The sequence below is a fragment of the Trichomonas vaginalis genome, chromosome V (assembly GCF_026262505.1).
Source record: "Trichomonas vaginalis G3 chromosome V, whole genome shotgun sequence".
In the NCBI taxonomy this organism is placed as follows: domain Eukaryota; phylum Parabasalia; order Trichomonadida; family Trichomonadidae; genus Trichomonas; species Trichomonas vaginalis.
Genome location: NC_067207.1, coordinates 7,077,476 through 7,097,118, shown reverse-complemented (window position 1 = coordinate 7,097,118; position 19,643 = coordinate 7,077,476). Strand labels below are relative to the sequence as shown.

Genomic DNA, 19,643 nt, shown 5'->3' with positions numbered 1-19,643 from the left:
CATAGTACACATGCTAGGAAAGTTATTTGTCTGATATTAAAGCTTTCAAATACTGATAAAATTTTTGACTAAAAATCATTTTCATATTATCAAATTGTCAATATAGAGTTTGTTGATGTTATAAAAATAGAAAGCTTTGTCTTGATTCTCAAGTGACATGGACTGCTATTTCGAAAGAATTGGAATTGAAATATGAAATTAGATGCGGTGTCTCACTTGAAATTAGTATTTAATTCCAATGAAGAAGTTTAACATTGAGTAAAAATCGCATATATGAGGGAGGGCCAGAATGACGATAGAAAAAAATTCTGGGGTTTTGGTCGGCCTTTGAAATCTAATGCCTAAGGAACTCGCTCCAGCTAAAATTGAGACAACAATCCACCTCCAGAAGGCCGTCCACGGAACAACACGCAGATTCCGTGCTGAGAGAGCTATCAAGGTTATCGCCGCCGCAGCCAAGAAGATGATGCACACAGATGTTGTTAAGATCGACCCAGAGCTTAACTCCCGCATCTGGATCCACGGCAAGAACTGCCCACCAACACGCGTTCGCGTCACATTCGAGCGCAAGGCCGATGAGGAAGATGCTGAGAAAATGATCACTATCGCCTCTTTCAAGAATGTTGCCTCATTCAACGGCCTCCAGACAACAAAGGTTGTCGATCAGTAAACATTATTTGACCTACATTGAAATGTTCAAAATCTTACCGAATTTTATATACAAAATATCAAAAATAATTATGAATATAATTTCCTATAATAATCATATTACTAAGTCTTCTCTTTATTTGTGAGATTTTGATTTTTAATTGCCAATATTTTTTCAATTTTTCTTTGGCATAGCTAAATTCTGAATATGAAAAGACATATATTTACTCATTCATAATGCATTATAACCTGTAATCTCTTTAATAAGCAGAGTTAGGAAATGAATAAAAAACAAATAATAATGGTATCAGCTTATTAACATTTTAATTGTAATTGTAATACAATGAACTTAAGTTTTACGCATTAATTCGACAAGGCGTAGCATATCGAATTTCTGATGAATTGCGTTAGTAATTTGCGAAACATCAACATCGGGTACATTTGGAAGTTGGAATGTTTTCCACTCAAATAATTTCGGTGCTTCCTCATGTACATCGTCAAATACAGTTGGATATTTTGGTACTTGATGGCTTTCTGGATTTTGATCGAAAGGCTCAATAAATATATTCTTAAGCTCCATGTGGATTGCTTGGAAGTCAATCTTTGGAGGGGGTGATAATGCACTTAATTTACTTGAAATTGCAGGGTTATCTATTCCTGATTCGTTGCCTTTTTGATTGTTTGGTAAATTTAAGTACGAGCTAATGACACCTTGCTTATATTCATCGCTATCATTATTATTTCTATTGTAATTACGGTTGTTTCGGTATTTGTTAGCGTCGGGTTCAGAGTCCGACGATGAGTCACTATAGTATATTTTCATTTGTTTTAAAAAAATTCAATGAATCAAAAAAAGTTGATTACACTAAGGGTTTCGTTTTGCGAAAAAAACGTACAATACGCAATTTCGCTAAAAAAACATTTAGCTAGCAATTTCGACCTTTGACTCCACTCAAGACGTCACTTTTTTAATTTTGCGGTATCATATTTTTGGAAAATCTTTATGAATATTATATAAAAAGTCTCTTTAATATCTATATTTCATATTTTTATCGATTTTTAAAGTTTTTGCGAAAAGTATTCAATTATTTTTGCTATTTTGTCGGGTAAATGTCAGATTTGCGACATTTTCTGATATGATATTCAGATTCTACGTTGATAATAATGCTTATAGAACCCTCTTGCTATTGTGTCAAAATTGCGAAACCGATAGCAAAAATATCTCGCAATATCAAAATTGAGATATTGAGTGAATTATGCATTATAGAGATTAAAAATCTGATTTGTGAAAACATCTCATCAGTTTCTAGCTAATTCAAAAATCTTTACTATCTTATTCGATTAAAATGAAAAGGGAATAGTTTCATTATGCTTTAAATGACATCCTTATAATATAATCATAGTTTTCGCTCAATATGCAGCATTTTTTTTCGAAATCTATGGTCAATATCCTAAATACTGATTGCTTTGCATTCATATTGTTTCATATTAAGTTCTGTCAAAATGTAAGCTATTGAATTTTTTGAGAGGGAAATAATCGTCGAGGAAGTAAAAAGTGACGCTTTAGGAAATATTATTAGAAATATGATAATAAATATATTTGGAAAAAATATGTTTTTTTCAAAAATTGAAATGTTCATAGAATATTTTGAAATATGTAGGGAATTGAATTCGGTAATATATGATAAACAGGATTTTTAAATTTCAAGGAAAAATAGCTTTTGTGAATACTTTTGAGAACTCTTCTCAAAGATCATGATTCAAATATATTAAGGAGCCAAAATATTAGAGATGAGTTCACAATCAAAATTTTCTCACTTTTCTTCCAAATTGACATCCTTACTCACCACTTTCAAGTTTTTCATACATATATCTTACCCATTCATTTGGAATACGAGGTCTCGAGTTTTCGTTCATTTTTTTTACTTTACAAAACTGTTTATTTTTCAGAATTTTTAAATTTGAAAAAATCCATTCTATATCTGATAAATAATATATTATTTTTCAATCAAAATATTTTGATTATCATCTCAAAAGTGTTCTCAAAACCTAGTTTTTCTTATTTTGGATAATCTTAATATTTATATTATTATAAACTAATTGAACACCATATGTTTTTGTATACTTTTACAAAAAAATTGATAGATTTGTGATACTTCCCCCGACGATAGAATTGAATAGCTTACATTTTGACAGAACTTAATATGGAACAATATCTCTTACATTTTCTATACCCACATCACTATTCATTGCTATTCCTATCTTTTTCATTTTTGTTTGTTTCTCATAATTTCTCAAAAAACATGATAACTTGATATTTGTAAATATCATACTTTATAACGTAAATAAGAACTTGACCTATTAAGAAAAGCAGTAATGAAAAGAAAATCTGAAATTCATAAAAATTACAAGTTTCTGATGACAATTAGCTTAATTAAACCAGGTACAAGATTATATAATTGTATTTTCTATCCAATTATCCATATAATATCTTATCCAGAAAAAATAACTTGATCAATACCAAATGATTTTTTAACTAGTAAATAAAGTATTTTCTTTACACACACATTGTATATCATAGTTTTTTTTTGGTTTCGCAAAATCCAAAAACAAATATGCTATAAAAGTGACAATTTTAGCAAAACGAAACCCTTAATTACACTTTTTGGATAAATTACTATACAGCTATAGCTCATACTTTTTCTCGAGAAAAATTTCAATGCTGCTGTGTTGAAATGTCAGAAAAATTTTTACGCTATCAAGCATATTGCCAATGAAACATTGATATGCCATAGAGCTCAAGATCGTGCTTTTATAGTTTTAATATCTCTATTTTTAATATTTCTATGTCATCAAATCATTAATATTGCTATCTGATAGGCAGAAGATTAGAATTTTATGGAAAAACTCTAATCATTATATGCCACACTTCTAAGAGCAGGAGAATAAGAAATTAATTCAAAAATATATTTAATTTGGAAGTATTAAGTTAAATTACATTATTTAAATTGATATGCAAACAGTATTTTTAATCATAACAGTCAAACAAAAGTTATTATTGCTCATCTTGTTCTGTTAATTTCAAAAGTTCGTCGGCGCAAGGATCAAGCTTCTTAACGATTTCAACTAAACCTTGGACAGCGTTAAAGACATTTTCTTCGATGTTTTCGTCTTTAGGAATAAAAATCCCAACTCTTTCGAGTTCTTTGCACAAATCCATAAGCATTTGTTTATCTTGCATCATTTCTTTCTCCTGCTTAATTGGATTTTCTTTGAATATAGCTGGTGGAACGCTAATCAATGTTTCATGCATATTTTGAATAATTGGGAGAACTGGTGGTGGTTTGAAGTGCTGCTCAGCTATTTCGTTTGTAAATTGCTTATCTACTCCTTTAAACCTGAGGTTGAATTGAATAGCTAAGTCTCTAAATTCTTCTATCTTGGGACAAGGATAAACCAAGCTCCAACCTGATTCAATTAATGCTTGAGCAATAATTGGATATTGGCTTGCAATTTCGCGCTCTTGAGGAGAAATTAATTCTCCGTTAATTTTCATTAAATGCTGGCCAACAACAATTAGGAGTTCAATTCGGAAGTATTGTCTTTCAGAAAGAGGTGTATTTTTAACACATACGTTTGCTAAGCGATTCTGCCTTGAAAAACCGAGATAAGAATTTAAAGGTGTGTTATTTGCGATAATAGTACTTAAAACGGGTTCTGCTGGAAGAGTTTCAAATGATATTATATTTGAGTTCGAAACATTTAATGTTTTCATTTTAGGTTGAATTCCAAGAGGAGTGAATGAAGGAATTTCAATATTTTTAAGATCCACTAAACCCTCGCGACTAAGATTAACTCTTTGTGTTGCAATTTTGTTCTTTAATTCAAGAAGTGTCGATCTTTCAGATTTCATATTTTATTGACGTTTATCTGTCACTTTTTATTCATTGTATTGTCTATTTCTTGACAGAGGGATATTTCTTAATTTCTTGATAAAATGAATATGAATATGCATATCTTCACTAGAATTGGATTTACTGATTCAGAAATAAACTTTATATTCTCATCACCAAAGACGTATTCCATAATTTTTTTGAAAAATGTGGAAATTAAGCTCAAGTTTGAAAAATTCACGAAGATTCGATTGGGATGAATATTTTGGCAATGAATCCTATGTTAATAAAGAGAATGATAGCACACCACTCTTTATAACTGAAAATGATGCCCATTATTACATTTTTAATTGTCAGTTTGTAGAATGTAAAGAAAATGGTGCAATTAAGGCCACATTTAGGAGAAGAAGCATCATACTACTTGAAGAGTGCACTTTTAATAGGTGTAGTTCCACTTCTGCTGGCGGATCTCTCTTTTTTGATTGTCAATTAGAAGGAGAGATTGTTCAGAAACGTACCTGCTATTACTTATCAAAAGCAGAAGTAGTATATATGGCATTTATTCAACAAGTTTTAGATAGTAGTGACTACAAGAACTATGCTAATGAAACTTCGATCTCTTATTGCGGCGAGAGTGAACTTTCAGGAAGATCTACATTATATATTGGATGTGGCAGTGTGGTACAAGGGTGTGTAAATTCTCAAATTTCAGGGGAAACAACCAAAAATTAAGTAAATCAATTGAATTCCATTGTTGGCTGCATTCTTATATCCAAACAGTTTCTTATTGCAATATTGTTGAAAATAAATGCGGAATAGATAATTTTGTCCGTGCTCACAACAAAAATCGATCACTGCATTTTTTTAAATAACGTTGCGAATTTCATGTTTTTAGTGAGTCCAGAACCTTGACTATTTCTGATTCATACATCGATGATAAATCAACATCAACAAGACAATATGAAGGTGATGTTCAATTTACTAATTTAATAGAAATAACGATTTAAATACCATCTCTCATTTTTGCACAGAAATTTGTTTTGTAGATTCTTTCTAGCTAAAATTGAAAAAAAAACTCCGCAATCCCTCAACTCTTTTCATTCAAAATGTAATGCATGCAATTCTGAGAACATAGAGGATTTTTAGATTTCTTTGCTCAAACTCACAATCCTTACAAAAGTAAATAGTAACAAAATGCCCATTTAAAAAAGAATTGATGAAACAAACAAATTTTCATCTTGAATTCCAATTGACTCGTGCTGGTGAATAAAATACCGCTGTAATTCCTTTGTTTAGACAGCACACAAGTATATTTACATGTTTCATGTTTATTGTCGATTTTGCATAAAGACAGTTTCTGAATTCTTATCAATATTAAAAATGTATATAAAGTAATAACCATTCTTTTTCTAAATATAATATTGATAATTGTATTTACTAACACTAATGTAATAAATAAAAAGTATATCTTTTTGGCGTTCACATTTCAGATTATTCATTTGGAAATTTGCCTACAAGCATTAAAATTAACTCCATAGATAGAACATATTGTTTCAAAGTCTTTTTTTCATGAAGAGAGATTGAATATACAAATGCCCGAAATCATGATACAATTACAAATGTTATAAACACTTCAAGCTCGAACTTACCTTGTTTGATGATCTATATATTTATTTGTTGTCATATTTTCATGAATTGGATTTATATGGAATGAGAACAGCCAACCACAAAATGAATAGTTTACATTTTCGTTTGATAACACTCACTGAAATAATTCAATGTGACAATAGACCATAAACCATGAATACGAAAGAGTTTTTCTTTACAACCTCAGGAGCCACATATTCAGAAATTCGTTTCAAACGATCATCATCAGTTAATTAAGTCTCCTATGACGTCAATAAATTTAAAAACTCGATTCAAATTTGACAAATGCAAGAAAATTCAGCTGGACCGAACATTTTGGAAACGCATATCATATTAATTTAACAAATAATGAAAAAATACAACTTGATAATGCAAATGATAGCAATTATTACATTTTCAATTGTCTCTTTAAAGAATGCACGAATACCAGCGCCATCAGTATTAAAACATCTGCCGACATCCACACATTACTTGAGGCCTCCGCTTTTTACAATTGCAGTTCAATGTATGTTGCTGGTTCTGTTGATTATGAATGCGAACAAGAAGGGCAATTTGTCCAACAACAAAATTGCTATTATGCATCAAAAACAGAAAGTGTATTTATGGCATTTGTACAATCAGTCAAACGCTCTCCTTCAAAAAAAACTACTTATTCGATGTTTCAGTTTCTAATTGTGGAAAAAATGAATTAGAAGGAAGGATAACAGTTTCAATTGCATATGGTGATATCCGTTTAATGAATAACAATATCACAAACAATAAATGCGATGAATGTCCATCAATGTGGTCTATTCTTGAAGAATGCCCAACTTTTTGCAATTTCCCCACATTCAGAGGAAACAACCAAACTAGAAGATTTTCATTTCATTATGGTTGTAATACCTTTTCTCTAACTCAAACAATTTCTTATTGCAATATTATTGGAAATCAAGATAGTGAAGTTCTATTCTTTTGTAACCACGCAATTAATATCAATCATTGTATTTTTTTAAATAATATTGCAAAGTATAAAAAAAAAAAAAAAAAAAAAAAAAAAGGGAGTGGGGCTTCCAGGCACTTCGTGCCTTCTAGCCCTGAAGATGTTTAGTATAAATGAAGTTTTTATTCGGAGGGCTTCCAGGAGCTTTTCTGTCACTTTTCAGGAAAAAACATTTTTATTATATATATAAAATGAATTTTACAAAACCACCGTTACCCTTCTTTGGAAATAAGAGTAGATGTAAAGATATTCTATTGAGAGAACTTAAGAAACTACCGAATGGTCTAACATTTGTAGACTTGTTCGGTGGAAGTTTCTATATATCTCATTTGTGCCATACTGTATTTCCTGACTCAAAGATTATATGCAATGACTTCGACAACTATATGAACCGTCTCAAACATATTCCAGACACAAACAATATATTGAAAGAGTTAAAAGAAAAGATACCTATAGGTAAGATGGAACGTATACCATTAGATAAGAAAAATATTGTGAGAGAGGTTTTGAAAAAAGCAGAATATATAGACTGGGATAGTATATCTGCTAGACTATTATATAGTGGTTCTATAAGAGTTCATGACATTGAAACACTTATGTCAAAAGTTTTATATCTTAACTATACAAAGGTTTTCAAAGAGAACATAGAAAAATATACTGAGGGTATAGAGTTTGTGAGATGTCGTTGGACAGAGTTGTATGAAAAATATAAAGACAAGGAAAATGTTTTCTTTATAGTGGACCCGCCGTTCTATAACACATGGGATTTTCAATACCAAGTAGACTGGACTTTGAGAGACTCTTTAGAAACTTTAGACGTTATACATAACCATCCATGCTTTTACTTTACATCCGATAAAAGTGGTTTGGAAAGTGTCATGAGATGGTTAGAGGACATACATGACTATGAGTTTATATATGACAAGATAGAATATGAGAGAGGTCCTATAAACTGGAGAAAGTGTCATAACAAAGAAATTTTATTAGTAAGTAAATGTGGTTTGAAATCGGACTACTTGTTTTAGGTTTTTTCCATTGTGTCATTTATTTCTTTGACGTGGCAGAAAAGTACAGAGAATATGAAGATGAACCAATGCCTGCAAATGTTCAGTATATGTACTCGTAAGAGATATTTTTATCTAATATTAAATGGACGCACAGAACTTAGCGAATGCACAGCAACCTGGACAACCAAACCCAGAGAATATTCCAAATGAAGTTAGAATACAAACTGCAATGGCAAACTATGGTCAAGTGCCAACAGATGTACAAATGCAAACTGCCATGTCAAATGACGCTGCGTTAGGTTTGCCACCATGGTATGCAAATATGAGATGGAAAGAGTTTTATACAAACCCCGAAGTGGGATATAAACAACTCTATGCAGATGACGCGAACACAGGAGTTGACCCAGAGTATGTTTTCTACCAGAGGAGAAATAGAATGTATGAGCTCCAGTTAAAGAATGCTATGGAACTCAGAAGGAAACGTAAGAGACTAGGCGGACATTAGATTTTTACATATAGTAAAATGGGTTTCTTTGGAAGAATAGGAAACTTCTTTCGAAATGTTGGAAGAGGTATATGGAATGGAATAAAATCTGTCGAAGAGGAATTTGGAACGGTGTCAAAAATATTGGTAAAAGAGTAGGTCAGTTCGTTGGTATTATACCTAAAGACCCTGAACCAGAAGAGCAAGCTCCTGTTATACAACAGCCTGAACCTGCACCACAGTCTAGTTGGCAACCAAATCCAACACCTCAACCGTATTAAAAAATTATATTTTTACCGTTCGATAGTAGTTGTATATGAAACTAAGTTCTAAGTAAAACGCATGGTATAATGGAATTATTCTCTTTCTTCCATCTGTAGTAAACCATACTTGAAAGTCTGAAATACTTCCACTTGGTGGTTCGTTAACTTTGTAGGTTTTTCGTAAAAGTCATTTGCCAAGCATAAGAAAGAGTTTTGGGCGCCAGAAAATGAAGCATGAACAATAATAGCAGCTGGGTCGAAAACATCTTTAAATAAATATGGTTCATCTCTTGCATATCGACTGTAAATATTTGCTAAAGGAAGTTCGACTTTCTGATTTAACATTCTTTGCAAATAATACCATGACATTGCAGTGAATTCTGTATATATTTGTTCGTCTTTCTTTGGATTGTCTTCGTAGATTTGAAATGACACTTGTGAATTTTGTTTGTCATATACAATTCTCACATAAAGTGTGCTCTCGGTATTTGCATATTCATCAGCATATTTTGCATAACATGAATTTATTTTATCTTCTATATTTTTTAACGCAGTCTGTAGAGAAGATGAAAGGTCAACTTGTATTAGCTCAATTTCTTCCCACATTTTTCGTTTCCCTTCAGATATATAATCTATATGAAACCTTACAATAAATGGAAAACTTTTATCTTCTACAGACACAAACTTCATTCTACGAAAGCCAATAGCTTTTGTGACGGATGGGTCTCTTAACCATCTTAACGGGTAGTCAAAACGATAGCCTTCATGCTTTACGGTCTCTGTCTCAAACTTTTGACCGACATTCGTAAAAAGTTCATCTAATGGTTTAGTTGTAGCAACTCTTGAATTTTCTTTTTCTATTGAAAGCATATTTTATCTAGAATAAAAATGTCAAATGAAACAGCGTCTATGAGAGAAATACAACACAACCGACAACTCATTATACAAGCTCTAAATAAGAACACAACAAACTTTTCAAACTATTCTAAGATATCTGAGTCATTGAAAGAAGGAAACTTAAAACTGACGATAAACCCAATGACAGATGAGTTTCTGTTTCAAGACAGTAAGAACCATACTGTTTGTATAAATCCAACAAAAGGAACTTTAAACGAGAAACCTATAAAAGAACTTCTTTTGAAAGCAGATGTTGACAACAAAGCTGACAAAGAGTATGTCATTGAAAAAGTTCAAGAAGAACATGACAGAGCAGATGCAACATATGCAACGAAAGCAGATGTTGACAACAAAGCTGACAAAGAGTATGTCATTGAAAAAGTTCAAGAAGAACATGACAGAGCAGATGCAACATATGCAACAAAAGAACATACTCATCCTGAACTAGCGGACAAAACATATGTTGACAATAAAATGTCAAGTGAAGTGACAAGAGCTGACAAAGAATATTCTAAAAAGACTCATACACATACCATTGCAAATATTACAAACTTACAAGAAACCTTAAACAGGAAAAGTGACGTTGGACATACACATACCATTGCAAATATTACAAACTTACAAGAAACCTTAAACAGGAAAAGTGACGTTGGACATACACATACCATTGCAAATATTACAAACTTACAAGAAACCTTAAACAGGAAAAGTGACGTTGGACATACACATACCATTGCAAATATTACAAACTTACAAGAAACCTTAAACAGGAAAAGTGCCGTTGGACATACACATACATCTTCTGAAATAACAGACTTAAACGTTAGCCTTGAAAATAAAGCAGATAAAACATATGTCAATGAAATATACCAAAGTTTAGTTGGAACAAAAAATATTGAGACTATTGTTGGTGACCTTTCTGTCAATGAAGAAAATAAATATTTTAGATGGCAGTTGGTACAGTCCTTAGAAAATGGTACACGGTATAAACTCATTCCGAAAAATAACAATGAAATGTATGTAAGCTATAAAAAGAACGATGGTACACAAGTTAAAGTTCCATTAGACAACAACTGCTACTTAAACTTCTATGGAGACGAACAAAAGAAATATTTAAGAGTTTATGAAATGGCAGATATGACATTGCCTGACCCAGCTCCAGCACCATATTATTATGACTATGGAGATGACGTTAGAACACCACATGTAGATGAACAAAAGCTAACATTATATTTAGATTTTTATAGATATAAAAGATATAATGCAATAGAAAAAACGAGAATAGTATACTATTATGAAGATGACAGAAATAAATATTATAGTCAAGACTTTACCTACCCTGAAAACATAAGATTATATTATAAAAAATATTCTAACACAAACCAGAAGAAACCTGAAATAGTTGCACTATATTTTAAGTTCAAAAGAGACAATCCTATAATATCTCATATGTTTGATTTAATGAACCCAGTAGGTTCTATTTATACATCTACGGATGCAAGAGGTCCTCAAGTAACGTTTGGTGTTGGTGCATGGGAACAAATAGTCGACAGGTTTTTGTATTGTGCAAACTCTTCAAAGGAAACAGGTGGAAGTAAAACGATTTCAGGTGAAAACTTACCTGCACACAGTCACTACATAGATTTAAGTACATCTCAAGCAGGTTGGCATAAGCATAGATATTGGGATTGGTCAGGAATGACAAAAGGTAAAGGATATGATGTTAAAGACGACGTTAAGTTTGCTATAAATTGTTACTGGAGTGACACTCAGGGAGAAGGAAACCATACACATTTCGTTTCAGGATATACGCAAACAACGGGACAAAGTAAAGACTACATGCCACCTTACATGACAGTTTACGCATGGTATAGAATTGCTTAGTCGTCATTTTCAACTTCTTTAGCATATTCGTCAGGAGTTGTCTTATATTTGTTAGGAACTGTCTTTGAAAGTATACCACCTTGAACTTTGACAAGTTTGAAACGAGGTCTGACAATAGTAGTTTTATCTTCTGCTTGCAGTCTGTACATTTTGCCATGTTTGCCTAAAACTTCATAATATTCTCTTGTATACTTTCTTCTATTTTTACGAACACGAATGCGAGTACCTGTCGAGTTCCCATTGTTGTCATAGTCAATAGTATTTTCATATGGGTCGCGTTTAGGTATTTCTATTTTACTTTGTCACCTTTCTTAAGTTTGAAGCCTGGCATTCTTTCTTGTTTGTCTCTTTTGACTAAACTATTAAATATATAGTCTTTCTCTAAGTCAGGGTTGTTTTTCATTTCTTCGGGGGAGTGGTTTCCCAAACCTTTTTGTTTACGGCTATTGTAAATATTTAAAACTTGTCTCATCTTTGCCATGGAGAAGTGTCTGTACTTGTCGTCATATGACATTTCATCTACCTCACCACCTTGTGGTTGGTTTAAGTCTCTTAAGATTTTTATACAACTGTCAATGACACCAAGAGCAGAATGGTTTTGGTCGACAATGAATATTGGTTTACATTTTTTGAACGCAGATAGTTTTTAATATCGTCTGATTTGAAAGAACTTTCACAGTCAGATGTCAGTTTTGTTGGATGGTATTTGTCAACGAATATTGTCAAAGCAGTTTTCACATCTAAAATATTTTTGGACTGCAATGGTATGGCTTCACAGTATCTTGTGTTTTGACCGACAAATATTAGCCAGTATGGTGGTCCATCTTCTCTATACCTCGGAATGTTTTCCAAGATATCCATAAACCAAGCATTTGGTGTTGAACTAAAGATTTTTATCATGAGTGCTTTCTTTGTCGCTTTAGAAACATAGGGTCCTTGTTTGGATTCGTCATTTTTTACCCTATAAGAAATGGGTTTATTTGGCGCATTAGCAGGAGTTGCATCCAGATTTTTACCCGCAGTGGAACAATAGCTAGAGGTGCATTTGGAATTGGAAGGAAGATTTTGAGTACATTAGGTATACTTAAAGAGAAAGCACAACCTATTATACAAACTGTACAGAAAGGTTGGGAGGTAGCACGAGATGCAGCAAATCTTATTCCAAATCCTGAAACAAGAGGAAAAGTTCAAGGATGGATGGACAATGTAGGAAGACAAGCAGGAAACTACTATAACAAAGCAAATGATACTATAACCAAGCAGGGCACTATATGGACCAAGGTGAAAGATTCTTTAACAGAGGATATAACCATGCACAACAATGGGTAAACAACAACCAACCGCAACCACCTCAAACGTGGGGAATGTAAATTTTTTTACTGAGATGAAATGAACAATACAGCATTGAGACAAATGGGTTCAAGATGGATTTGTCGACTTCCAGCAGTTACACAACCACGTGTTTGTCAAGTTCTTCCTATACCTCAGGAAGTTTTAGACCGACTTAAAAAACCTAAACAACCAGTTGAAAACAAAACAAACTAAAATTTTTTACTGAGATGAAATGACCGAAGAAGTTGAAACGGTAGATTTGACACCACAAACAAAAAGTTCAGAACCATTGTCAAAACCTGTCAAAGAACTTACAGATGAAGAGAAAAATTCAATAATAGAAAGTGCCAGGTCTGGAAATACAAACCCTAACTATAAAGTCACTTTTCATAGAAATGGAACGGCTAGTATCTCAAAAAGAAACAGACTCTCACAAATAAAATATTGAAGTCTGAAGGAGCTTTCGAGACAACAGATGGAAAAGTTTACTTCACTGACCAACAGTTCATTATAGAACATCTCATTGACTTAGAGTCGAAATATTCTAAACTTTACAACAAACACAAAAAAGTTGAAAGGAAAACAAAAACAAATGGCATATGATATTTATGAAGATGTTGACGACACAACCATACCTGCAAGTGAAGTAAAGTCAGGTGAACCAAAAAGTGACGAAAACCGATAGAAGAAGGTGAGCCAAAAACTGAAGATAAACCAAAACCAAAGGTTAGTTTCCAAACTAAACCAAGTCAACCTTCATTAGCTGGTATGGGTTGGCGTCAAAGACTTATGGCAGCAGGCGGTTATGTAAAGTAAAGAAAAAAATATTTTTTTATTTTTATAGAAATGCCCCCATATAGAATGGATAGAAAATCTGCTAGAATAAAAGCAGAGTTAGAAAGATATGGTTGGAAAGTTTCAAAGAAGTTTAAATATAGGAAGGGAAGACCCATAAAAGTCTATGACAAATTGTCTGGTCTTCGCTATGAAATGGACTTGGAAACAGCACGCGCAATTATCCAAACAGACTAGAGAGGTTAGAAGAAGAACGTCTTATGGACATGCCTTTCGATGTTAGTGAGCCTCAAGTTGAAGGACACGACGGCTTTGCCAGGTTCTACTGGAAACATGACGAACAATTGCATCCTTTGAGGAGGAAAAAAGGAAAAGGTGAAGACGCACATGCTCCCATGGAAAGAACAAGATATGCATATGAGAAGTATCGTGAAGTTAGAAGTAAAATTACATCTGGTCAAACCTTTACAGTAAACTTTGACGATGGAAAGAACAAAGAAGGCTTCATGGGAGTACTTGCTGCAATTCAAGACGGAAATAAGAAAGGATACAATCTCAGATTGACCATAACAGATTTGGATGGTCACATTTACTATGCACATGGCAATGTCACAACAGCTGCAATGCTTCTTGACGCTTTCAAGACTACAAAGAGAAACAAATGGTTGACTCCGACTCAGACATTTTGAATGCAATTGAAGGAATTGTAAGCGTGAAGTTCGAATGGTACCAACCTAACCCTCAAGCAGTCAGACAACATGCTGGATACTTCCCGTTCATAAATAAGTCTGACATTGACTTGACAAGGTATGGAATTTACAATTCAATTGAAACAATTGTCAATGAACCTTGTATTCTTACATGTCTCAGGAACTCTGGTCTTGTTACAGAAGAGAAGATGAAGTATCTTGAGTCATGTGTGAAGACAAGGTACATTCTCAGAGGTCAATTGGCAAAAATTGCACCGTTGGCAAATGTCAATATCCGAGTCAACATACCTACAGCTAAAGGTTCTTCACATGACGACTATGTTGTTGACAAAGACTTACCATGGTTGAAGATTGCAATTGTCCACAACCACTTCATGTTGAACGAAAGTCTTATGTTCGGAAAAGGCAAGTGCAACATTGTCAGAGCTGTAAACATTCTTTTCGAGAAAGGTTTGTTGGAACCAATTCCAGATGACAAGCTGACAGAAACTTTTGTACCAAAAGACGAAACAAACTTTTCATTTTAGCAAGACCAAAAGTTGTTCCAGACAAAGTTATAGCACAAAAGAAGTACACTGTTCCAAAAGGAGTTGGATTGTTCGGATACCAACCTGAACCAGAAGAACTTCCAATGAGGTTGCAAGAACTTCAAGATGCTATAAACAAACTTCCATTGAGACATCCAATTGACGTCAAATTGTATTGGAGAGCATCTGAGTTAGGTCAGAAGGTTTTATATGAAACAGGTTGCTTCGACGATGTTTATGAGATAACAGGAGAAGTTTCTCAGAAGATAAGAGACTCACTTGAATTTCCACGAACTGGTCCGATTGGATGCGACAAGTTCGACTCAGATGAAAAGATATACTATGTCGACCTTAACGCTGCGTACATGAGGTTCGTCCAATATATCCCGACTGGAATTCCAAACGAAGATGGTGAGTTCCCAGGAAGGAACTATACAGTTGGAAAAGTCATACAACAACTGTATGATATTAGGAAAGCTTCAAACCCCAAACTTGCAATGACATTAAAATTGCTTATGAATTCGACATGGGGGTATTCCATTAAAAAACCTCAAGAGATGAAGAGTAAACATTATGAGAAGGTCGACAACTTTGTTGAAAGGTTTTCTCCTTTTGTTTTGAAATACGAATTTACCGAAGGTGAAAGTGGCTTAGTAACCACATTAAAACCTATTGTCGAACATTGGTCTTACCCTCAGTTCGCAAAAGCAGTCCTTGACGAGTACAACAAATTCTTCTCCGAAGTCAAATCCAAAGTCAAGGTTTACTATGAGAACATCGACGCACTCATGACGAACGAAGAAGGATACAACAAACTCATTGAAATGGGAATGGTCGGTGAAAAGATGGGTCAATTCAAATTGGACAAAATTTTCACCGAAGTTCATGTCCTCTCCAAGCGTAAGTATTGGGGCATACTTGAAGACGGCACAGAAATAAAACATTGCATGAAATAAAAAATTTTTATTCGAATTTGAATTAAAATGTGGGAATTCTTGGGAACGGGAAAGGCTTATTTACTTGAGGAACAGGTAAAGGTGGTGGAGGTGGAGGTGGTGGCAACCAGTCCATTTTATATTCCTTCCTAGGTAATTTCCGTTTAATTTCATGGTCGCCCTCGGAGTCTTTGAATCGGACAGGTCGAGTTACACCATTCTTGGTCTCAAACTCATATATAACCTGTTTGTCTGTATTTTCGTCGACTATGGCACGAGACACGAACATTGACCAAACGGACAAAAAGTGTCATTTCCGATGGTCACGCAGCCAATCGCATTCGAGCACTTCGAAGAAGCCTTACGTTCCAAGGGAGAGGGTGTCTGGTGCAAGGCAGAGGTCATGAGACTCTACGAGCAGTACATCCTCAATGCCTGGGAGGACAAATCGTCCTTGGATTGGCAATTCTACCAACTCCTCTGGGACGACCTCCTACGCAACTGGGATGACGAAAGAGTCCAATTCAGGGGTCAGGAACTACTTGTCCAAATTCTCATTAATTTAAGCTACTTAACTAAATAAACACCTAAATTTACTCGGGGTTTCCCCCTAAAATAAAATTTTTTTACTCTTAGAACCACTCGAGGTTCTCCTTACGGTTGTTGAGCTTGTCACCGTCAATGTGTCTAACCTTCGTCTTCTTGTTTGGATTTGGAACCCATTGAATTGCGACAAGCTTGCCCATGGAGATTGAACCGCGATTCCGAAGGGTAAGGTTCAAGTGTCCCAAGTTGTTGAGGACTGGGGTAAGAACCTTGCCTGTCTCCTTGTTGCGGATTTGGTATGGGTAGGGTTGGGAAATTTCGTAAGTGTCATCGGCAACAAGGGTTGCCCAAACTTCCTCTTCTTCGTGTTTCTCTTCTTCCTCTTCTTCCTCTTCTTCGTGTTTCTCTTCTTCCTCGACAATTCCTTCTTCAATTCTGTGTTCACGAATTACGGTGTTGCATGTTCTGTCCTTTCCGAGTACCTTCCAGATGGCGTCTATCTCTTCGAAGAAACGGTAGATGAGTCTGGCAAGGTCTCGGTTCTCTCTCGCGTAAATGCGCAAGGTTTCCGTCAAATCATTCAGGCATTTCTCATTGGAAGCTTGGTTCATGAGGACATCGGCTTTGAGCTTGGTCATCTCTTCCATAAGACTACTTTGGAGAGTCTGAACGGTGTTTGTCAGATGAGCTTTCAAATTCAAATTTTGAATTTGAACTGGGCGCTTGTCTGGCAAACTTGAAAGGACATCTGCCATTGAGTTTGGCTTCGGTGCTTGTTCGGACATCGAAAAAATGAAGTGGTTTGAGAATGACGGTTTTACTTCAAAAAGCTTGTTATGACGGTTAAGTCATACAACAAGTTTAAAATAATATCTTGTTCTTCTTCTGAACGTTTGTTGTCTCTTCCGATAAAAGTTTCGAACATGAGAACCAAAAAACGTTTTTTGAGATTGCGAAAGAGTTCAGGCAAACGTTCATATTCTGGATATGTTGGGAGCAGTTCAAAACATCTGAGCTGACTTTCGGACAAAATTGGGACAATGTCAGAAAATTCATCTTTGGTCGGACTGCTTGAAGGTAAGTCCCTTACATGTAAGTAGCTCTGGTAAAGTCTTCTCATTTCTGCTAACTTTTGGAGTATAGCTTCGTAATTTAAGAGTTTTAATTTTAATTGTCTTATTCCACTCTTTACTTCTAAACGGTAACTATCCATGAGGTCAAGAGTAGCTTTGGTAGCTTTAAGTGGAGCTATCTGTTCCTTGACTTGTGCAATTTTGGTTGCAATTGTGGTTTGAGCTCCTTCAAGTTCGCCGTCTATGTCGTTCTCAACGCCTTCAAACCATGGCTTGAAACTCTTCATCGGTCCATTGAGATTGGTGTGGGACGAATTTAACTTGCTTCATTCAAAAAAATGAAAAAAAATGTTTTTACTCAAAACGTTAAGGTTGACTGAACTGGTTGGATGTCGCCTTCACAGGTTATGTAGAACGCTGACCGAGAAGTGAAGGAGAGACTGAATTGCCAATTTCATATGGGGTAGGGGGTTCTCCTTGTTTGGTATTTTTATCCAAGGACGTTTGTTTAGGAACTTAACAAGAGCTTCTCTTTTTGGCGTCCTTTATGCCATCGTAGGCTGTCCCGTCTGGTATTTGAATTGGAATTCCAGTCGAAGTCTCGAGCTGAAGTGTAGACCTTCCAGAAATAGTGGTGAACTTGACCTTGGCTTCATTACCCTGCGCAAGTACTGCTTAACAACTTCATTTATCTCTATAAGGTAAATTGCCTCGTCAAATCCTTCTGGTATTCCGAGTCCTTCCATCCGACAGGAAATATTTTCCCGACAACTGGAAAAAATTTTCCTTCCGACAGGAAAGGACTCTTCCAGTTGTCCGTCCGTAAACCATTCAAATTTTCGAAAATTGAGAACTTTTGGTCGAACTTCAGAAAAAGTTTTTCCTTCCGACAGGAAAGTTTTTTCCTTCCAACAGGAAAAGTTTTTTCTTCCAACAGGAAAGGTTTTTCCTTCCGACAGGAAAGGTTTTTCCTTCCGACGTTAAGCCACAAACAGAATGTCCGACGTACCACCAACCGAGCCCATTCCCAAACCAGAGGAACCTAAAGCACCAGCCCTGCACCTCAGCAACCTCAGTTCCAGCAAGTCCCTCCACCAAATTACTACCAATTTCCACCTCAAGGTTACTACCTACCACAAGGCTTCCCGAACTACCCTCCTCCTCAGCCTATGCCTTACTTCCCCAACCCTTGGATGTTTATGCAAAACCCTGCCCCACAATTCCAATCTCAATAGACCAAGAGTTCGAGGAAGGTCTGAACCGCTTACGCAAAGAGTATGCTACTACCCCAATGGAAGAAGACAGGCTTTCAGTCTCTTCCCTAAAGTCGACCGATTCGACTCGTACCACAGATTCGGTTCGTGACCGTGAAGACTACCTCAAGCAGTCTGAGAGACTCTTCATCCTACAACCATTTACAGTTGGAGCTCTCAAGAACATGCGCAATTACGAAGGTCAGACACCAGCTGGAGACCGCAAAACAGACGTACTCGCAAGAGCAGTCCAACTGGTCAAGACAAAGACGGAGATAGTTTGACTTCATTCTTGCAGCTTGCCCATACAAGTAAAAAAATAAACAATTACGAGTTAAACTTTTTACTCTTTCTTTTCTGAGTTGTTTAGAGCTGGTTTCTCTTGTAGAAACCTTTCGTACTCTTCCATGGTCATGTAATTGCGAATTTGGTACGCAATTCCAGGTTCGTTGTTTTTGAACCTTACGTATGTAACGCTTCCATCCTCCTCAGGGAAGTAAGCTGCTAACATCTGACCAAGTTTTCTCGGTGACTCGGAGCTCATTAAAAATGTCACTTTTTAAACGTTAAGTTTTTAGTCTTATTTTACCCTTTGTTTACCCTTTGTTTTTGTCAAGGTAGTATTGGAGTGCAATTTCTCCAAATTCTCTGTGTCGGAGTTCTTCAGCATTTTCCAAGGTGTACCTGGAGAACTCAAAGAAGTTGTCAAGAAGATACTGCCATGCTGCTCTTCTGAGTTCGTCGGTATTTTGGAAGTGTTGCACCTTCGA

At 35.0% G+C, this 19,643-nt stretch overlaps 13 protein-coding genes and 4 pseudogenes across 17 annotated transcripts, besides 6 other annotated features; 11 read left to right on the top strand and 6 right to left on the bottom strand.

Annotated features, from left to right (window-relative positions):
• Positions 1–252: 252 nt before the first annotated feature.
• Positions 253–712, top strand: TVAGG3_0292610 (structural constituent of ribosome; the record flags this gene model as incomplete). Its single annotated transcript, XM_001583830.2, has 1 exon — positions 338–670. The coding sequence occupies one exon, from the start codon at positions 338–340 to the stop codon at positions 668–670; it is 333 nt and encodes a 110-aa protein (XP_001583880.1).
• Positions 713–997: 285 nt separating this feature from the next.
• Positions 998–1,471, bottom strand: TVAGG3_0292600 (uncharacterized protein; the record flags this gene model as incomplete). Its single annotated transcript, XM_001583831.1, has 1 exon — positions 998–1,471. One exon carries the CDS (start codon positions 1,469–1,471, stop codon positions 998–1,000), a length of 474 nt encoding a protein of 157 aa, XP_001583881.1.
• A 655-nt stretch (positions 1,472–2,126) lies between these two features.
• Positions 2,127–2,168: a mobile genetic element.
• Positions 2,127–2,168: a terminal%2Cinverted (terminal inverted repeat of ISTv3 transposon ID:TVAGG3_0292590).
• A 651-nt stretch (positions 2,169–2,819) lies between these two features.
• Positions 2,820–2,861: a mobile genetic element.
• Positions 2,820–2,861: a terminal%2Cinverted (terminal inverted repeat of ISTv3 transposon ID:TVAGG3_0292580).
• Positions 2,862–3,645: 784 nt separating this feature from the next.
• Positions 3,646–6,014, bottom strand: TVAGG3_0292570 (uncharacterized protein; the record flags this gene model as incomplete). Its single annotated transcript, XM_001583832.1, has 1 exon — positions 3,704–4,561. The coding sequence occupies one exon, from the start codon at positions 4,559–4,561 to the stop codon at positions 3,704–3,706; it is 858 nt and encodes a 285-aa protein (XP_001583882.1).
• Positions 6,015–7,197: 1,183 nt separating this feature from the next.
• Positions 7,198–7,295: a terminal%2Cinverted (terminal inverted repeat of Maverick-3 transposon ID:TVAGG3_0292320).
• Positions 7,198–19,643: part of a mobile genetic element that runs on past the window's edge.
• On the top strand, positions 8,317–8,679 carry TVAGG3_0292560 (uncharacterized protein; the record flags this gene model as incomplete). Its single annotated transcript, XM_001583833.1, has 1 exon — positions 8,317–8,679. The coding sequence occupies one exon, from the start codon at positions 8,317–8,319 to the stop codon at positions 8,677–8,679; it is 363 nt and encodes a 120-aa protein (XP_001583883.1).
• On the bottom strand, positions 9,015–9,791 carry TVAGG3_0292550 (uncharacterized protein; the record flags this gene model as incomplete). The annotated part of the gene is made up of 1 exon (XM_001583835.2): positions 9,015–9,791. One exon carries the CDS (start codon positions 9,789–9,791, stop codon positions 9,015–9,017), a length of 777 nt encoding a protein of 258 aa, XP_001583885.2.
• Positions 9,810–10,231, top strand: TVAGG3_0292540 (phage tail repeat-like family; the record flags this gene model as incomplete). The annotated part of the gene is made up of 1 exon (XM_001583836.2): positions 9,810–10,231. A coding segment is annotated over one exon (422 nt), but the record flags the coding sequence as incomplete, so codon positions are not given.
• Positions 10,833–11,702, top strand: TVAGG3_0292530 (phage tail repeat-like family; the record flags this gene model as incomplete). Its single annotated transcript, XM_051229167.1, has 1 exon — positions 10,833–11,702. One exon carries the CDS (start codon positions 10,833–10,835, stop codon positions 11,700–11,702), a length of 870 nt encoding a protein of 289 aa, XP_051098897.1.
• Positions 13,092–13,247, top strand: TVAGG3_0292520 (uncharacterized protein; the record flags this gene model as incomplete). Its single annotated transcript, XM_051229166.1, has 1 exon — positions 13,092–13,247. The coding sequence occupies one exon, from the start codon at positions 13,092–13,094 to the stop codon at positions 13,245–13,247; it is 156 nt and encodes a 51-aa protein (XP_051098896.1).
• Positions 13,267–13,850, top strand: TVAGG3_0292510 (annotated as a pseudogene). Its single transcript has one exon. A coding segment is annotated over exon 1 (584 nt).
• On the top strand, positions 13,896–14,518 carry TVAGG3_0292500 (annotated as a pseudogene). The gene has a single exon. A coding segment is annotated over exon 1 (623 nt).
• Positions 14,617–15,610, top strand: TVAGG3_0292490 (annotated as a pseudogene). Its single transcript has one exon. A coding segment is annotated over exon 1 (994 nt).
• On the top strand, positions 15,624–16,022 carry TVAGG3_0292480 (DNA/RNA polymerases family; the record flags this gene model as incomplete). Its single annotated transcript, XM_051229165.1, has 1 exon — positions 15,624–16,022. The coding sequence occupies one exon, from the start codon at positions 15,624–15,626 to the stop codon at positions 16,020–16,022; it is 399 nt and encodes a 132-aa protein (XP_051098895.1).
• Positions 16,045–16,290, bottom strand: TVAGG3_0292470 (uncharacterized protein; the record flags this gene model as incomplete). The annotated part of the gene is made up of 1 exon (XM_001583837.1): positions 16,045–16,290. The coding sequence occupies one exon, from the start codon at positions 16,288–16,290 to the stop codon at positions 16,045–16,047; it is 246 nt and encodes an 81-aa protein (XP_001583887.1).
• Positions 16,321–16,584, top strand: TVAGG3_0292460 (uncharacterized protein; the record flags this gene model as incomplete). The annotated part of the gene is made up of 1 exon (XM_051229164.1): positions 16,321–16,584. The coding sequence occupies one exon, from the start codon at positions 16,321–16,323 to the stop codon at positions 16,582–16,584; it is 264 nt and encodes an 87-aa protein (XP_051098894.1).
• Positions 16,634–17,332, bottom strand: TVAGG3_0292450 (MazG nucleotide pyrophosphohydrolase domain-containing protein; the record flags this gene model as incomplete). Its single annotated transcript, XM_051229163.1, has 1 exon — positions 16,634–17,332. The coding sequence occupies one exon, from the start codon at positions 17,330–17,332 to the stop codon at positions 16,634–16,636; it is 699 nt and encodes a 232-aa protein (XP_051098893.1).
• Positions 18,617–19,188, top strand: TVAGG3_0292440 (annotated as a pseudogene). The gene has a single exon. A coding segment is annotated over exon 1 (572 nt).
• Positions 19,217–19,417, bottom strand: TVAGG3_0292430 (uncharacterized protein; the record flags this gene model as incomplete). Its single annotated transcript, XM_051229162.1, has 1 exon — positions 19,217–19,417. One exon carries the CDS (start codon positions 19,415–19,417, stop codon positions 19,217–19,219), a length of 201 nt encoding a protein of 66 aa, XP_051098892.1.